The sequence below is a fragment of the Oryzias melastigma genome, linkage group LG8, assembly GCF_002922805.2.
Source record: "Oryzias melastigma strain HK-1 linkage group LG8, ASM292280v2, whole genome shotgun sequence".
NCBI classification, from domain to species: Eukaryota; Metazoa; Chordata; class Actinopteri; order Beloniformes; family Adrianichthyidae; genus Oryzias; species Oryzias melastigma.
This window is the reverse complement of record NC_050519.1, coordinates 15,865,330-15,884,715: the sequence shown is the minus strand read 5'-3', so window position 1 is coordinate 15,884,715 and position 19,386 is coordinate 15,865,330. Positions and strand designations below refer to the sequence as shown.

General features: G+C 40.5%; 1 protein-coding gene across 1 annotated transcript; it reads left to right on the top strand.

The window, feature by feature from the left end:
- Window positions 1-2,040: 2,040 nt before the first annotated feature.
- Window positions 2,041-17,652, top strand: LOC112146598 (protein FAM83G). Its single transcript, XM_024272497.2, has 5 exons — window positions 2,041-2,613; window positions 3,959-4,126; window positions 9,905-10,029; window positions 10,378-13,240; window positions 14,832-17,652. The coding sequence occupies exons 1-5, from the start codon at window positions 2,161-2,163 to the stop codon at window positions 15,411-15,413; spliced, it is 4,191 nt and encodes a 1,396-aa protein (XP_024128265.1). The 5' UTR covers window positions 2,041-2,160; the 3' UTR covers window positions 15,414-17,652.
- The last annotated feature ends 1,734 nt before the right edge of the window (window positions 17,653-19,386 follow it).

The window sequence follows — 19,386 nt, the reverse complement described above, 5'->3', positions numbered from 1 at the left end:
TTAAAAAAAAAGACCTTTGATAAAATCCAACTATAAATAGTAATTTGACCTAAAAAAAAGTATTTTTAAAATATGCAAAACATATGTTAACTTGTTTTTGGGATTTAAAAGTTTCACAATAAAAGTAGGACAAATAAACAAAGTTGTTTATTAATATTCATTGAGTGATTTTTAGGACTTATGGATATACTTTATAGTAAAAATAAGGAGGGATGTCCTATGTGTCCATGGTGATAGCTTGTCTGATTTTCTTGGTTCCTGTCCACACCAAACAATCAATAGGACTTCAACTACTAACATGGCCAAGAGCAAAGAGGTTGTCCGAAGAGACCAGAGACTAAATCGTAGACCTCCACAAGGCTGGAACGGAGAGCTGGGAAATTGTCAAACGGCTTGGTGAAAAAAGATCCAGTGTTGGAGCAATTATTATGGAATTAGCTAGACAAGACTGTCAATCTCGGTCAGAGTGGGGCTCAATGATCCCAAGAAAGGTGAGGAATTGGCCCAGATCTACACAAAAGGAGCTGGTCAATAACCTGAAAGAGCTGGGACCAACGTTTCCATGGCTACTTTGGTAAGACATGGTTTTAAATCATGCATGGTACGGGAGGTTCCCCTGCGTCAACCAGCTAACATCCAAGCCCGTATGCCAATGACCATTTGGATGATACAGAGGATCATGGGAGAAAGTCATGTGGTCAGATTAGACCAAAACAGAACTTTTTTGGTCTTATATCTACTCACTGTGTTTTGGAGAAAGAAGAATGATGAGTACCATCCTAAGAACACCATTCCTACTGTGAAGCATGGGGGTGGTAGCATCATGCTATGGGGGTGTTTTATGCACATGGGACAGGACGACTGCACTGTATTAATGAGAGGATGACTGGGGGCATGTATTGTGAGATTTTAGGGAGTATAGCTTTTTCCCTCAGAGCATTGAACTTGGATCGTGGATGGATCTTCCAACATGACCTGAACAACACGGTCGCAGTAAAATGCGTACATATTCCACGACTTTGCACTCTGAAATACCGTGTATAACATACGCCAAACACGCTTTTTGCGTGCATATGATTCGCAATGATTGAGAATAGGTGGCGCCGGCGTACAATATACACGGCTTTTTAGGTTTCGTTTTAATCACGTGGTAAAAAATCCTCCGGCTCTTTTCTAAATGATGTTGTTCCTGGTTAAGTTTAGGATTACGGTTATGGTTAGGGTTAGAAAAGCAAATTGTTCGTTTGTGGGGCTGTCTGTGATGCTCACGCCTCCACCAGGGGACGTGTCAAACGTGGAAAACACATTTAACACGTTTAGGACCGCGCGTATTATATGCACGCAAAAACCGGTTTTGGCGTATATTATACACGGTATTTCCCAAATCGTGGAATATGTACGCATTTTACTGAGACTATAGGCTGACCTGAAGCACACAGCCAGGATAACCAAGGAGTGGCTCTATAAGACGGTTATCAAGGTTCTGTCTATTGTTTTTATTGTTCTATTAAATTAAAGTTATTTAAGATCATATTTTACCTGAAATAACCTTATAAGAAAATAAGCATTGCATTACTAAATTATTACATTTTACAATTATCCGTTGTTCTGTTTGTGTTCTTTCTGGCTGCAAGTAGCTTTTTTTTATTCATTGTTTGTTAAACCATGTTTTGTCATGCTTAATTATTTAATTTATGAAAAGTTTCTGACTTATACCTTATAACTTTCACTTTCCAGTTGGAAGTCTACTTTGGCATCATGTGAGCTTAAAGCAGCCTTAGTGCAAATCTTCACACAACAGGTGGAGCAGTACAGGTTGGTTCACCTTATTTTAGGCATGAAGCCGACGGCTAATGATTAAAAAAAAGTGGTTCGGAAGAAAAAGAAAATAAGGTGGAGTCCACATCACTCATTTTCCTAAGATAGGCCCCAGCTTGAAGAGCCTCGCGGTCTCGTGTGGGAGGGTGCTTTACCTGTCACAGTCGCACCTGTCGGGCGGTGCAGCTCCGGCTCTTCTACCAGTTCCTTATTGGGATGAAGTTGGACTATATGTGGATGAAGATGACAGAAATTTGGGACCTAATTGACTCTAAAATGGAGCACGCGGGAAGTAGGCTATACATTTAAAACGAGTTATCTGCTGTTCCTTTGAGGCTCGTCATGGCTCTCTCCCAGATCCAGTGTCTGGATGATAACCACGTGAACCTGCGCACGAGCGAGTCCAAGCCGGAGTTCTTATACTGCGAGGACCAACGCCTCGCGCTCGAGGCTCTCCTTCAGAATGGCCGCGAGGCGTTCTTCAAGTACCTGGACTCGCGCGGGGTACGGGGTTTCCTCTCGGACCCGGAGCTGGCCGCTCTCATCGGGGAGGCGGAACCCTTTGACCCGGGTTCGGAGCTGGTCCAGGGGAGCGTGGAGGACGAGCCGGTACCGCTGTCCCTGCACTACTGGCCAGAACTTTCGGACACCTCCGTCCCGCAGATGGACCTGGGCTGGCCCAGCTGCGACTCGTACCGCGGGGTGACACGCACGTCTGTGTACACGCAGCCGCCGCTGGAAGGGCAGGCGCACATCAAAGAGGTCGTCCGAAAAATGATTGCGCAGGCCCAGAAGGTACTGGAAGTATTTAAAATACAACACATTTACTCATAAATAATAATAAAAAATACTAAAATAAATAAATACTCAAATAAATTAACAAATAAGTGCCTAGATAAATTGTTTCATGCTTCATATGTACAGAGGCACCTCCAAAGGGGGCCTAGGGGGGCCCATAGCCCCACAAAAAAAATCCCCAATACTTTTTTTTTTTTTTTTTTTACCAAGAATCTTCTTTCTGTTCTAAAAGACTAAAATTTCAATTTCAATTCAATTCAATTTTCAATTTTATAAAACAAAAACATTACGAGACTAAATGCTTAAGAATATTAGTTGTTTTGTTATGTTTTGTTTTTAGCAAAAAACAAACAAACAAAATAAAAAAAATGTTTGGGTTCACTGCTAGCATTTCTGAAAAGGTGGATATGGGTTACGATCATGTCAGAAGATGACTTTTTTCATCTTTATTTGGAAGAACAAGCGCAGATGACTTCTGGTAGTTTCACCAGATAAACCAAATCCATACATCACTACCAAATCCGAGTTAATGACCGGTCTAAGCTCAACCTGGTAACTTGCACCACACGTTCAGTGGCCGCGCATTTTGTAGTACAAAAATTGTTGTAGAAGCTTGCATAGAAACAGGTGAAAGAGAAAGTTTAGAACGCAGAAGCCCGAAACGTGCGTTTACATCAGTCAACATAGACTTTTCATTGAATTGGCTGTTTGAACGTGCACCATGTGAGCGGTGTGAATGTAGCTTTAGTCTTTTAGACCTAATCTCCTTGTATGTCTCATTCGAAAATAAGAACCTTCCAACTCCAACTTCAAAAGAGAAACTACAACTTGTCAGAATGTCCTAATAAAATGATAATAAGGAAAAAGGTACAAAAATATGGTTGTTAGAACTATATAAATAAAAATGAGTCCTTTTAAAGTCATATATCTCCTTGAATGTCACCATGAGACGTTCTATGCTCTGTGTTTGAACTGCTCTTGTCATCTCACCTTATCAGCTACCAATATGAAAATTATACAGTTGCACTCAAATGACTGTAGGTTTAACTGCCCCAGCACATACAGTGATCCATAATTGCACGGTTAAGTTGAGTATCCTCTATTTACATCCATCATTGTATGTATTTCTTCAGACAGGGCTTTATAGCACAATTATTAGATAATTTCCTTTTTAAAAAACAGGCACAACATGCTTTTTTGTCCCAGGAAAAACCTCAATTGAGCAATAACTTACCTGTTAGACAGGAAAATAATACATAAAGATGTTGATTTTTTTAATTAACATGCATGTATAATAGAACAACCATTAGATCATCCAAGTGGGGCGGTTTCCTTCTTGTAGGTCATAGCTGTGGTGATGGATATCTTCACTGATGTGGACATCTTCAGAGATCTGTTGGACGCTGGCTTTAAAAGGAAGGTGTCTGTTTACATCCTGCTGGAGCGTACTGCGCTGCCTCATTTCCTGTCCATGTGCCAGAGGGCTGGCATGCACGCCGGACATCTCAAAGTAAGACGTTTGAAAGTATAAACTCAACAAAACCTGCGGTCAACAGCGGGTCTTTTATTCTAATCCAAAGAAAGAATAAATTGTCAGGTGTCTTGTTATTGAACTTTACTGTAATACTTTTCTCCTCTCTCGTGTTCAGCTGCTCAACAATCATTGCCAAGGCTGCAATTCCTGAGAATTATATACTACATCTGGTTGATTAGTCTAAAAAAAGTTCCAGCGACTGGAGAGGTTGTGGACATCTTAGAAATTGCTCACTTTCATGGAGAAGAAAAACAAAAAATCCTGGAGCAGTTACTTTTGGGGGAAGGTGGGGTACACCCTGAGCGGGTCACCAGTCGGTTCCAGGGCCACACAATCACAACTCACATACACGAGGAGTGCATGCAAACCCCGCAGAGAAAAAAAAAACAGTCAGGATCTGACCAGGGCCCCTGAAACACACACACACAAAAAAAGTGACAAACCAAACAACAGAAGTGGCATGGGGCGGGTTTCCCCTGGGGCGCCCGGGCCCTGCAAATAAATCATTTAGAAAAATTATGCAATGTGTTTTCCAGATTGTTTTGTTTTACACTATGTCTCTCACAGTGGACAAGCACTTGAGAGGAAAATTCAGAACCCTTCATATCTAAAGCCTCGTTTCCACTGAGCGGTCCAGTAAGGAGTGGTATGTTATGGTCCAGTTAAATTTTGGTGAGCATTTCCACTCAGTTAAGCCTCACTCTGAGTTGTTTGTTTTCACGGCGCATGCATGGTGTAAACTGTTTGCCTGTTATTGCGTCATTGTAGTGCAACGACTAGAAAAGCAACAACAATAGAGGTCATCCAGCAGCTCGTCTTTTTCTTGCTTTATTTCTGGAACATCGTGTAAAACAGGAATTTAATGTTTGAAAAATGATTCAGAACACCGCCGTAAAGACGAAAACAGAAATGCTAGCTTAGCGCTATATTGGTGCTTTCTAACGTCGCCATCACTTTCTGTAAATCAGCGCGTGGCTACAATGACTCCGCCCCAACCGTCCCGTTCTATTTTTCAGTGGACCTACAACAGAGGGGCCTTCAACAGGAATGGGTTGGAACTGTTTAATGGGTCCATTTTACAATTGAAGTGCTCAAAATTCCGGACCATACCGTAGTGGACTGCTCAGTGGAAACAAGGCTTGAGTGGGAGAGCTTGCAAAGTCAGAGGGTATTCCAATACGTAATTGCTTCATTTCAGATATTTTTATAAGCATATGGCCATCATATTTACAAATCTCCACCATTTTGGATTTTTCTTTCGTTTCTGAAAGAGGGGATCCAAAGGTGTCACAAACGGGCAGACAGCTGGTTCCACGTGCAGCAGGTTTACTAGTTCAGGCAGGAACTAAGCACAGTTAAAAGTCCACAAAGCTAAATCCGAGTCAGAGAGGCAAAAGTCATCAACGAGCATGGAGGCATCAGAGAAGAGACTAGACTTGTCAGAGTCCAGGCGAGGGTCAGGGCAGGCGGCAGGCAATCAGAGGGTCAGAGACAGAAGATCAGGTCCAGAATGAAACCAGAATGGCACAAACAATACTTCGCACAGAATGAGGGTCTGCTTAAGAAGCAGGTGGGTTATTGTCAGATTGGAGGCAGCAGAACAGCATCCAGGAACTGTGGGCTGGGGCTGCTGGGAGATGTAGTGCAGTCATTACTCTGGAGATGACACCCGCTGGTGGCCAGAGTACTGACTCCTGACACTAAGGTACATCCATGACAAATTTGGTCCTTGTTCCACAAAATGTACAGCTTAGTTAAAACAGGAAGACCTGGAGATGTTTGGAAACTTAAATCTGGTATGTTGATTGAAAACAGAAAAAGACTGAACAGAAAGTCTGATTTCAGCAAAGAAAACAAGACGTAAAGCATGTGCAGAATCTCCCTGTCATGTCTGCGAGCATCTCTCACGGAACGTGCCACAGTGCATCTTCTCACATCTGCTCCGAATGAATCTCGAGGGCCTTCTACACGATGCAGTTGAACCTCATCTCATACTGTCGTGTGGTCATAAATTGGAAACATCTTAAGATCCTGACGGATCTCAGTTGATGTCTTGAGAATGAAAGTGATGCACAAAACTTGCAACAGCTTGAGCACCATCTGGGTCGGGATTGTGAGCAAAAGCGCAGAAAACGCCACAGTGTCTGTGATTTACAAACACATGTTTGTGTTACACATGACATGATGATTCAAAGAGTGAAGGACAGCACATTCCTCCCTGTGTCAGAAGAAGTAGCTTTTTGCGTTCTGTTCTTTTCCTCTCGATCCCGTCTTTCTGCTTCTGCCTGCAGAGTGTGCTCCCGCTTGCAGTAAAACATCTGCACGGCGCTCAATTCGCCTGAAGTTGCCCCACTTTTTTAAATAGTCAGACATTAGATAGCTCAAATCGCTGTGAAGAGATTACAGGCTGTGTCACAGATCCCTCAGCTGTGTTTGTGCTTCGCAGCAATCAGATGCTTGTGGCTCCTTCTTATATAAGGTAATGTTCTTATGCACGTTTAAAAATATCTGTCAAGCTTGTGCATGCACCTGCTCATTCTAAATGAATAGAATTATGTCCAGATTGTCCTGTGCAATAATATAAGACACCGTCCCTGCAAGAGGGAACATCATGAAGTGCTAAAGCTGCTGTCTAGATTTAATGTGTGCCTCATTTATAGACTGCAGCTTCTGTTTTAGTGTCATACTGTGCTGCATTTGTTTTTCCAAGCTCTACACTTCTCCTAGGTTTTGCCCAGAGGGCACTGGAGGGCTCTTCTCCCAGATGTAGTGTACAGCAGATCATCACAAAGTCCAGAAATGTCTTTAATAGCTTTGGACAAAAATGTGAAAAAGCAATGAAACGACTCCAATTCTGGGAAAACGGGTGTTCATTTTTGTTGGTTTTGGTCATCGCATGGCATCTCCGGTCTGTCCTTTTCGGAATGTGTCCCTAAATGGTTGCTGAGTTGTAAATCAATTCTCCCCCACTAAACTTACAAGCTAATGTGCGTGGAAACAGGAAAACTGACATTGAACAAGAAGTATTCTTAACCTTTAACCCCGGAGATGTCACCAGTGACACCTAAATGAAAAATTCTCGTAGTCATACCGTAGCTCTTTTACGCAATAGACTTAAATCATCTGGTTCTGACGCAGAGAAAAGTGGCGTTTCTTATGGGCTTTGCATGGCCTCAGAATCTGCTAGAATTACGTTAATTGTGTCAACAGTTGAGGAGTTACGGTAGTCGAAACAATGTCAACACTGGAGCTAAAACTTGGGAGTTAAAGGAGCTTAAAAAATAAAAATGATGTTGATTTAAGCAAAAAAAATTACATTTGTACATGCATGTACACACATTACAACATTGGTAAAGGTTTGTTTGCCAGTAACTCTGCTTCCATTACACATTTGCACAAAACTCTCATCATCTGCTCATCAACATCTATCAAAGGAGACGTCGGCATCTCATTAAGGTCATTAAATGGTGAGTGGCTACAGAGGAGCTGTGGATCCAACAACTCTATATGACATGCTCAACTTTTGATGTTGCGCTGTAGGACCTTTTGTGGCACCCGCTGTGCAGTACCCATCAGGTTGTGGGTCACATGACTCATTTAGTTTGAAAAAGTGCTTCCATTGCAGTGGAACAACCTTTTTACGATAAATGGAAGTTTTTTCCAAGTTGGTGTGTTTCTATTAGACAAGGTATAGGTATGACTTCACCAATAGAAAATGTCTTATTTCCGGCTCCAACAAAATGAAGTCAGTCTGGTCGCCGCCATGTTGGAGCCAGATGATATTGCTATGCAGTGATTGGTCCGAGTCAGTCTGAGTCATTATTTCTGTTGCAACCACTCTCACCAATCAGGACTGAGTTTGTTGAAAGTCCAAACCCCTACCACTTGTAGGTGGGCCACAAAAATTCTGTCAAACGATTTGAACGTTTGACGTAAAATCGCATGCTTTTATTGAGGCATCTGATTGGTCAGTTTATAACTAGAGTAACTTCCATAACAGAAAAAAAAAAAAAAACGTCATGGCAAATTACTGTTGGCATGAACATATTAAAAAATATATTAGAGAAAGAATGGTTGATCTGACTAAGTAATTGCTGTTTATTTTTCATTTTAGCTGTTTGGGATTTTGGCTTTCTGGGTCCAGTGGGTACTTCTTATTCATCTCAGTTCTCATATACAGTCAATAGTTTATTGCACAATAAATAAAAAAATTATCGACATCTCCACATCAGCTAGTGAAAAACAGGTATAGCAAAAGATGACGTAAACTGCAATAAATGTTTACACACATGCGTCGACAGAGAAATCATTGTGTTTTTTAAAAAGCCCAAGCGCACACTATCTACAGCTGTTGTCCATATTAGTTTTGGCCAGTACTGCTAGATGTTATTAGGTGAGTTTCCCCAATATATACATTTTTACTTGTCTCACATTGAGATAACTTGCAGTTTAATTTTTGATTACTTTTATTTAAATAAAACTGTTGCATTGAAATTAAAACTATATATTTGTTTTTTTCTGTTATGCTATTTGTTAATGCATCACTAGTCATATAATAATCGCAATATGTATCCCTAATATCGCACATCACAAGTTTTTCTCAGCCCTAGTCAGTGGTGTCTGTTTGTTAAACGTGACATTTTGTTCATTTTCTTCACAGATGAGCTCTAAAACTAATGCAATAATGACTTTTAATGTAACTTCTTAAAATCTAAAATTCCTAAACAGTCTGAAAAAATACTTGTTGTGTTGATCTGTTTAAGAGAAGCGTAGGCGTCTTTCTATGGAAAAGCGTATCACTTTTAGGCTATTATTATTGCTGACTTTTTTTTTTATCAACCATAAAAAAGATGTTTGGGGAGCAACTGTTTGACGAAAGGACCAGCTAAAGCGATGTTTCCAAATACAAAAACATCTCTTGGGATGCTCTGACTGAGCAACTCCAGGAGAAAACAGTTGGGCCTAAAAGCATAGCAAGTATGACAGATTGAATTTTTTTGCAAGCTGAAAGTGACAAGCTGGAATAGTGGGAGGGTGGAGGGAATAGAATGAGAGGAGGAGCAGATGAGCTGACATATGAGTGAGAGTAGAAAGAATGTCGCACCCTAGTAAGCACAATAAAAAAACAAAAAAGTGACAGATTCCTCGCTTTCAGCTTCTAAGACCAAAAAAGAATTACTTCAATTTGGCAACTTGGTAGGAAAATACGTAATCTTACCCTTTTTAATTCAAGCTTTTCCTTTTTTGTGCCTTCATACTACCTGCAAACACCTCAAGTGTTTTTATCCACAGATTGTGGCTGAAGATGTTTGGAAAAATTCAAATTATTTTTTTATATAATCATAGGAATGCATGAAGAGAAGGAGAAAGTTAAGGGTGTGACTAGAAAAGAAAACAAGAATAAGTGTTTTTACTGCAGAACAAGCTAAACCAGTAACATTCTGCTACTTTAAGACAAGCTATTAAAGTTTTGACTGGATCTCGCTTTACAACCTGGTCTCTGTGACAGACTTGGCATAAACAGTCAAAACTGGATGCCCTGAAGGGATTACATATGGAGGGTTCATGAAACCAGCATGTGTTTAAATTGGAGATAACATTTTAAAAATGTTTTCACCAAGTTGAAAAAAAGGTAGTAATGTCAGTTTTCCTGCACACAGTTTTTTAGGAAAAACTCAGCATGTAGGAATTTGTTGGGTGTTAAAGGGTTTAGATAGAACTCTGTCCTCATGTGATTCTGTTTGTGTGACTCAGAATCTACGGGTGCGCTGCTCCCAGGGTGCGGAGTTCTTCAGTCGCCACTGCAAGAAGGTCAGAGGGCGAATGGGGCACAGATTCATGTTCATCGATGGGGACAAAGCAGTGTCGGGATCATACAGGTTAGTGTGCTTTGTTCATGAATGAACTTAAACTGAAAAATATTTAAAGACCCACTAATGTTCTTTTGGCCTTTTTTCCAATGATGGAGCTGTACAGGAGACACTGCACGGAAGAGCTTGATTGACAATGGTCTACGGGCAATGTAGACAATAGTCTGCAGTCAATGCTAGATTTGACTTCAAAAAAAGTCCTAGAAACAGTAAACACATTAAAGAGGAACCGCGATATATCGATACTCTAAATGCGATTCATATTTTTTCTAATTAATCAGATCCTTCAAACTTTATCACTTAAGGTGAATTAAACTTTTCAGATTGTTTAACTGCATTTTAACTTCTTCTGTTCAGTTTCACCTGGATGTCTTCCCGGCTGGACAGAAATCTCATCACTATGATTACGGGTCAGGCAGTGGAAGGCTTCGACAAACTCTTTCGCTGTCTGTACGTAAACTCCAGTTCTGTTGACCTCCGACAAGTGGCCACAGAGCCGGAACCTGAACCAGACCTCCGGCCCTACCTCGCCCCTGTGGTAACCCCTTCTGCCGCAGTTCTCAGAAAGATGCACAACCCTAAATATGCCCTGGTTGCTTTGACAAACCCCAGCGTCACTGCTTCTGCTGGCGACGATAGTCCTAAAGTGGCAGAGATCTCAGAAAACAACAAGAAGAAGAGGCAAAAGGAGAAGGCCACACCAGATCCTCCTGCACTTCACCCTGGACTAATACATTTGGAGAAGGCCAGTTTAATATCGTACTTGCCCATCTGGCCAGAGCCAGACCCAACAAGTGATATAATAGGGTTTATTAATATTCGTGATACCAACAAACCCCTACAAGTCCATTTACAGCGCTCAGAGATGTTTGAAACCAGTCAAGCAATTAGGTTTAGTAGTCCACTCAGCAAACCTGAGGAGAACTTAGCTGAGACCCCGATCGCCAGACAGCTTAGCTGTAAACAAGACAAGATAAATATAGCAGAAGAGCAAGCACACAAACATGAGGAGCTGGTGGTGGACAAGGCCCAAGCAGAACCGCACAATGATCCAGGTGGACTTAAAAGTAGAGACAATGTGTTTGAGCATGACAAAGGTCAAAGTGAGACTTCCAAAACTGAAAATAAAGTTCTTTCAAACACAAATTTAGGCCCTAAAAAACAGTATGTCAGTGTTCTCACAATCCAACAATCCAACAAAGAATCATTGATGCCTAACAGGGAGAGACCTTTACACAAAGCACATCCTATTTTGGCAAATAAACTGAATTCCACCTCAATTTCAGATGTAGACATGAAGGAAGAAGACAAATCTTTAACAAACCTAAATGCACAAAGTGCTGCTTTGTGCACAGCACCCACTGTGGTGTCAAACAGTGGGCAACGGTCTCCACTGCCTGACTCAAACGCAGCGAAGGACACTTTGGAAAGTGCTTTGCAGTCACAGGTACAAGCTGTTAACATGCAGCTCGAAGTCTCATCTGAAATAACTCCTAACCCTCAGACTACCAATGTTGAAAATCCCATTTTCACATCCTCTGCTTCTAACATACAGCCAAAGACCTCCACCTCTGTTTCCAAAAATAGCTCTGTGGCCATTACAACTCTGCACTCAAGCCCAGCTTCTAGTCTTCACACTAATGTTTCTTCAACCACCTCCACCTCTTCACTCTCTAATATCACCAGTATAAAGCAAAATACTCCAGCTTCTACATTTTCCCCTTCTACGCCTTCATTTTTAGCATCAAATCCTTCCATCCCAAATCGCCACAGTGTTGAGTTGATTATCAAAGACACCATCAACAATGGCCAGACGGAGATCTATGTCAGAAAGCCAGGGTCTAGTTTAGACCTTCAAACCCTTCACAATGAGTCTGCTGTAGAAAAAAGGCAGCAAAAATCTCAGATAAAGACAACAGAAATTGTCCTGGAACAACTGAATAACATTTCAGACAAATCAGTAGACAGTAAGAGGACAAACAACCCCCAAAATGATCAGTACTTAACTAAACTTCCAACACAATCAGATTGTTTGGTTACTGGTGCAGAAAACATAGCCAGAAGTCAAGAATCTATTCCAAACGACTCTAAAACAAGAACAGGGACAAAGACTTTAACGCTCATGTATACAGACGCCAAGACATCAGAAGTAAACCTGAAAAGCTGCAAATCTGCAGACGATGTGACAGAGTGTCATCCTTATTTAGCAAAATCCCACGAACTTCATAGAGTATCATGTAGTGTTTGGACTTCAAAGGACAATTGTGAGTCACAAGATGTTGACATCCTAAAAGCAGGAATGAAAAGCAGCCCAACTACTTCTAAAAATAGTCATTTTGAAAGAACACAAAAGTTTGTGACAGACACATTGGGGCTACAGGAGGGAGTACGGTCAGCATCTGCATACTCTAATGACCGCAGGGCAAAAGATGCAAAGGCTAACACTTGCCAAACACAAGAAAACACACATAATCCTAGACAATCTGTCCAGTTTTCCGATGCTCATCAACCAGACTTGCATGAAGAAGAGTTCCAGTTTGTCACAACAGTTGTACGAACCCCCAATGCTTTACCCCTACGGTCCTTCACCCCTGAAGAAAACAACGAACATGTCTCAACCAGAAGGGATTCTACCCACTCTGCCACCTCTGAAGAGTATTACGAATGCACTAGCTCTCCATTGCACGACCCTGTAGACCAAAGCATTCCTGACGTTCACGAGAGAAAGGACTCTACCGGTGTGTCGGATGCTACGTCCAACATCTCCTCTCCTTCATTCCTTAGTCATGGTCTTTGTTTATCTCCATCAAACACTGATAACCTGAGCAAAGGACAAATAAATGAAAGAAAGGACACAGTCAAAGAAGTGAAGACGGATGTTAAAGAGATGAAACCAGACAGTGAGGAGCCTAAACAAACGATCCAATCCGATCTGTCTGAACTAACAGTCAAAGACTCTGAATTCAAAGCTCCCACAGAAACTCATCTACCAAGCCAAACTGTATCTGATAGTCTGATTGGTGGAGACAGGGTTGAAGGGGAACCAATCAGACAGGAATCAGCGCTTAAGAAGTTACCGACAGTTGATCTGAAACTTGAGATGATTTCCACAGAGGGCAGGAGACCAAGGAAAGCCTCCCCAGCGAGGGGGAAAGGATTAAGAACCAGCAGCACAGAGAGAGCAGGGACTCAGCCGTCCACAGAAGCTGATCGGCAGAAGGTAAGAAAATCAGGGGAGCAGATGTTCTAGTTTTAGTTTTTAGAGGACGTCATGCCCTTCTACAGCTGAAGTTTAAACTTAGCTAACTTTTTTTGTATCTTTAACAAACCAGTATTGATTTCAGACCATTTCGGCAAGGATATTACTTGAAATATTTCTTCATTTCCTTTGGTCATGCTCTACTTCTTTGTACCTGCAATTAATGAAAAAAGATCAAACAAAATCAAGTGCAGTTGGGAGCAAAGACGATCCCTCTGCACAGATAATTCAGATTTTTGTATGCTCTGTGAGTTAAAGCTTTTTTGTTTTTAAATACCATAAAAACAACCAATACCTTTTCCTTGTTTTTGTTGTTTTTCTATCTTTAAGTCCTGCTCTTGACTCCTCCTACTTTAAGACTTTATGTCCTATTTATAACAATTATATTCTTTTAGAAAGCACTTGAGAAAACTGTTGATTTTCAGCTCCACTCTTGCCTGCTGCAAATTATGTGAAAAATTCCAATCAAATTGTTGTTCACTCCTTAGTGCCAAAACAGTCTTCCTCAAAAAATATGTTCCTATTGTCTCTCTTGCTGCTCTTCTTCTTTGTCTTTCCCCATTGGGACAGAACATTATGGGATGCATCTTTCTGATCATTTACAATTCAATTATAGGCCGAATCTAAATTCTCCCACTATAATGAGCGGGCTAAAAATGCCATGCTTTGCTCCACTCTAATTGATAATAAATTCTAGATACATGTATGTTGTAGTTTTCTCGTCTGAGCTGTCTGTCTGGCACAAAACTGTGTGGCTGGATGGCTCAGATATTGATCATCATTTTTGTTGCATTGACAAATGTCAGATTGGGAATATGAGGTGCTCTAAGCTAGATGGAGAGCACATGAACAGATAGTTGATGGGGGGGCTTACTCCACATCAATGGTCCCACCCACTACTCAGGTGAATTTCCTGCGGCTCTGTAGAAACTATTTCCCAGACAACAACTGTTTTTTTTGTTTGTTTTTTTTTTGGATTATTTTTGGCTAAATATAGCGTAGTCATAATCAGGAGACCACTGGGGACACTTTTTCAACAGATCAAAAGATCATTGCAGTGGGTCTTTAAAAAGGAGTTACACAATTCAATTTATTACTGTTAGCTTAATCCATAAGGTTCCACTTAGATGATCGGAGTGGAGCTTTAATAATCTATTAGTTCCCTTAGATGTCTTGCATTTACTCCACAAATGGCAAAATTGAACATTTCTTCTCTGCAGTACCATCAATATACCTCCAGTTTTCATTTTCTGCCCCAAGCTGTGTAGTATGACCAAAAAAAGATAAATGGAATACCATGTTTAACACAAAAGTTAAGATGGCAGTGTGCTCACCTGGCTTCTAGATGCAAAAAAAATTACTTTTTACAGGTTGTCTAGTGCAGAGATTTAAAGTAGAAATAGTTGGAAAAGGATAAAACGTTAAAGTAATGTTGTCAAAAAGGTTGTTGTAAACACATCCACTCTTTTTATGGTCATTATTATAATTACGTATGTTTAAATTGAATTTTACACTGGAAAAAACTCATCTGATATGTTCTTTTGTTGTGTAGCTTTGGCATTCTCCCCCGAAAGCTCAGAGGCCTCAGCAGCCGAACAGAGGACCCTCCCCGTCCTCCCAACAACGAAGGACTCCACCCCTCACTGCCTCCCAGCTTTTAGGAGCTCGTTCGTCCAAAAGTTTGAACCAGACAGAAACCAGTGTCCAAATCACAGACAGATCTCCTCGCCGAGCACAATCCAGATCCCCTTCTCCAGGACCCGGGAGAGATCCCGTTGGATCAGGCAGTCGGAGGCTGAGTCAGCACAGCCTCTCCATGCAACAGCCTCCAGCAGCTCAGACCAGAGGAAGAGTTGCCCAACCACAGAGCCACACCCCCTACCCCAAACCCAGGACCTCCTTCCTCCACACCTACTCTAGACTGCAGACGCAGGTTCATTCCCAGTCGCAGAAACATCTGGCTTCTTCTGCACAGAAAAACCTGGAGCAGGAAGGAGGAACTAGACCACCCGACGGGGCTTTCAGTCAACTTGACAGCCTGAAGGACCTGAAGGATAAAATGATCAAGCTGTCGGCACAGAGCAAGAGGAGCAGCGCCAGCTCCCCGGTAAAGACACGTGGGGGCTCAAGTTAGTGAGGGTCCATGCCCCATCCTGCCATCAAAGGTTCCATCAATCATTTTAATGGATGAACAAACAAACAAACCTAAAAGTTTTTGTAATTACAACAATAAATCTCCAGTAACATTTGAATCTAGCAAAGGAAAGTTGTTTCCTGGTTTATTTACTTTTTGTCAACAAATTTTAAGCTTTCCTGTCACTTCTGTTTCAGTTATTTTATTTTTGTTTTCTATGTTAACTTCTAATGCTTCACTTCTTTCCTTTGTGGGATCAATACAGTTTTTTTCTTTGTAATTCTATTCTTAATAATAGGCCTCGTCACTGTATCTCTGTGCATTCAAAATCCCATCAAAAAATTGCTCCTGTGTTGTTCGTCCTAAACATACACCTGCCCAAACCATAATCCCCCCACCACCATTGGCTACAATCAAAAACAGTATCAACTGTATGCCAAGAAGATGTGGTTTACTGCATGAGGCAAATGATGGTCACACCAGATACTAACCTCTGTCCTGAGTCTTCAGACTCCCCCCAATTCAACAAAACAACATGTTTCCAAGTGGCCTTTTATTGTGGCCAGTCTAAAGCACACCTGTGCAATAATCCTGCTAGATTCTCAGCATATTGACATGGCACTCCTATGCAAAACTAATGCTGACTACTCAGCTTTTATATATGGCATACTTATACAATAATAATGCTGACCACTCAGCATCTTAATATGGCACTCCTGTACAATAAACATACTGACTACTCACCATCTAAAAATGGCACACCTGTGCAATAATCATGCTGACCACTCACCATCTAAAATGGCATACCTGTGCAATAATCATGCTGACCACTCAGCAACTTAATATGGCACACCTGTGCAATAATCTTACTGACTACTCACCATCTAAAAATGGCACACCTGTGCAATAATCATGCTGACCACTGAGCAACCTAATATGGCACATCTGTGCAAAAATCATACTGACTACTCACCATCTAAAAATGGCACACCTGTGCAATAATCATGCTGACTACTCACCATCTAAAAATGGCACACCTGTGCAATAATCATGCTGACCACTCAGCAACCTAATATGGCACACCTGTGCAATAATCATACTGACTACTCACCATCTAAAAATGGTACATCTGTGCAATAATAATGCCGACTACTCAACTTTTATACATGGCACACATACGCAACGATAATGCTGACCACTCAGCATCTTGGCATGGCACACCTGTGCTATTATCAAGCTGACTAATCACCGTCTTGATATCACACACCGGTTCAATAATAATGCAGACCCCTCAGCTTTTTTACATGGCACACCTGTGCAATATTAATACTTGTCAGGGAGACAAGACATGGTGGCAGAAACTCAAAGATGTACTTAATAAACTCAAACTGACAAAACCAGGAGAAAACAAACCAATGATAGAGCAGAGTAGATGACCTGACAATGAGAACTGAAAACCAGACACTTAAATACACAGAGGTTGATTAACTAAATGAAAACAGCTGTGGATGATTAACCTGAACATTGTGAGAATAACGGGGAAAACAGAACATGACAAACCCAAAGCACTGGATCATGATAATACTGACTACTTGACATCTTGAGATGGCACACCTGTGCAATAATCATGCTGACTACTTAGCATTTTTATATGGCACACCTGTGATGTGAGATTATTCCTTCAAAAGTGCTTACAATCACAGTTTTAAACAGATATGTGAACAATATTTGAGAAAAATGATTATTTTGTGTTTGTAGAAAATGTTTCAGATATTTGAGTTCATCTTATGACAAATTGGGGCAAAGACAAAAGTGTTGTTTACATTCATGCTCTTGCACTCTTTACCTGGATTCACCTAAAGGACAATTTTATTGTCCTAAAGTGGGATTTTATGGAGCTAAATGTTGGATTAAGAAATAATATTGAGTATTAAATTGTTAAGAAAAGTTCATCCCTTGGCTACTTATGTTTTTTTTTTTATCTGTAACTTGAAAAATGAAAAACTTCCAAACTCAGCAGTGTTTGGTTGATTATTTCAGACCCCTTTTACCCTGATGAGAATATTTCATGGTGATGATTCAGGTATGATTTATTGGAAAGCAAATTATCTAAATGTTTTAGTCCTAAAGGAAAAATCATATAAAGTATCAAAGCAACAGGGAGGAGTCAAGGATGAAATCACTCATTACATTTTATTTTGTTTATTTCAAATTAAAATTCAAAGACCCATTCTGATGAAAAGTATGTTTTCAACATGTTCTTGTTATATTTTTTATGATGACATAAAGGATACGTAGCTTAAATTTTCATTTCTGAGTATTTCTTTATTAAAATTGTTTTGAATCAAGAGCAGATGAAAAAAAGGGAAAATAAACTCGTATTCGTGATGTAGCAAATATGCTGTGTGGGCCACAAACTCCCTGCTCCGCCCCATTCTGAGAAGTCTACTTACAAACAGATTCATGTCCGTCTTCGTTTTCCTCATTTGATCTGATACCTGGCTCAAAACTGTACAGTTGGATAGCTACAATATTGCTCTCCGTTTTTGTTACACCGGTAAAGCTAGGTTGGGGGTGTGAGGGGCAGATGGATAATGGGAAGTGGGGGTGGGCTTACTTTGGGCCAACAGTTCCGCCAGAACTCAAGTGAATTTCTAATTAACTCCTGCCGCTCTGCAGAAACTATGTCCTAGAAAACAGTACAAGATCCCACCTATGTGGGATTTAATTGTATTCAATGAATTACCTCAATTTGTGATCAATTCTCCTTATTTAGAGAATAATAAAGACAGTTTGAGCTCATTCACAAAATAAGAGGAAAAAGATTCACTGTGACAACAAGTAGTGGGCATGTACTTTACAGGATTTAATTTTTAAGTTATAAAATGTAAAGAATTTAATCTTTTGCCACTTTTGCATCAGAAATACTTATTCGTAGGCATCTATATAATATCGCAACAGACATATTGGAATGCTTTCATCTCTTCCCTTAAATTATTTGGAACAACTTTTATTTTTATTTCTAGATACTATTTTATGAGCTTGTCTGTTTTCTGATTTGGGTATTTTGTCAATTTGAAGTGTTTTTTAGCAGGAAGTGTGAGGGAGTTCTAACCCTTACAGCCACTCAGGCTGCCAGCTGAGATTCTTCGTTCATCGTGCATAACTCTGACACATCAGGCACATAAAATTCTTCAGCATTTTACAGTCTCAACTGGTTGATCGAGTTATTCTACACGGCATGAGGCCACATCGTCAACAACTGTTCTTGGTGCTTGTTACAATATAGAAATTAGGGGTCAGATCATCGTTTCTGCTGATCCACTGGAGGTTTAAATCTGTGTTGTGAATATTTGTGGTTAAAACCTGTACATGAAGACTTAAAAAGTCATATTAGTTTTCTTTAGTTGGCTACAAAAGTTAAAATTGCCCCAATTTTGTTTGATTGTGTTGTAACAAGGAAGAATCTTACGAGAGACGGAAATGGTCTGCCCCCGTTTTTAGCTTTTGTGTAACCAGCAACATCAGATGGTTAATACTTCAAATTTGCCATATTAAGCATGGAGCAAATCTATCATGTGGGTAAAAGTTTACAAGTATGGTGAGGCTTTCAGAGCAGGTTAGTCGAGTGGCTCATTCATCTTCTTTGCAGTTTTTTCTATAAGTTCAGCAGCAGATGAGGTGAGAAACCTCAAGGTTTGGATCAATCTGCTTTTCCAAACCAAAGACAAGAGCTGGCACGGTTAAAAAAAAGCACAGAGTGAGACGCCTCATTTGTTACTGTTGTAGCTTCCTTCTAAATAAACTCAAAACACTCAGTGTGTGCTCGTTATAGAGAAAGTCGTTATCAAGACTTAAATGTTGTGACTACTGTAAAATTAGAAAGTTCTGTTAATTTACTGCACATTAGTATGGCTATAATTGCACCACTAATGGCTGTACCAACTTTTATGACTTAGTTATTAAACACAAA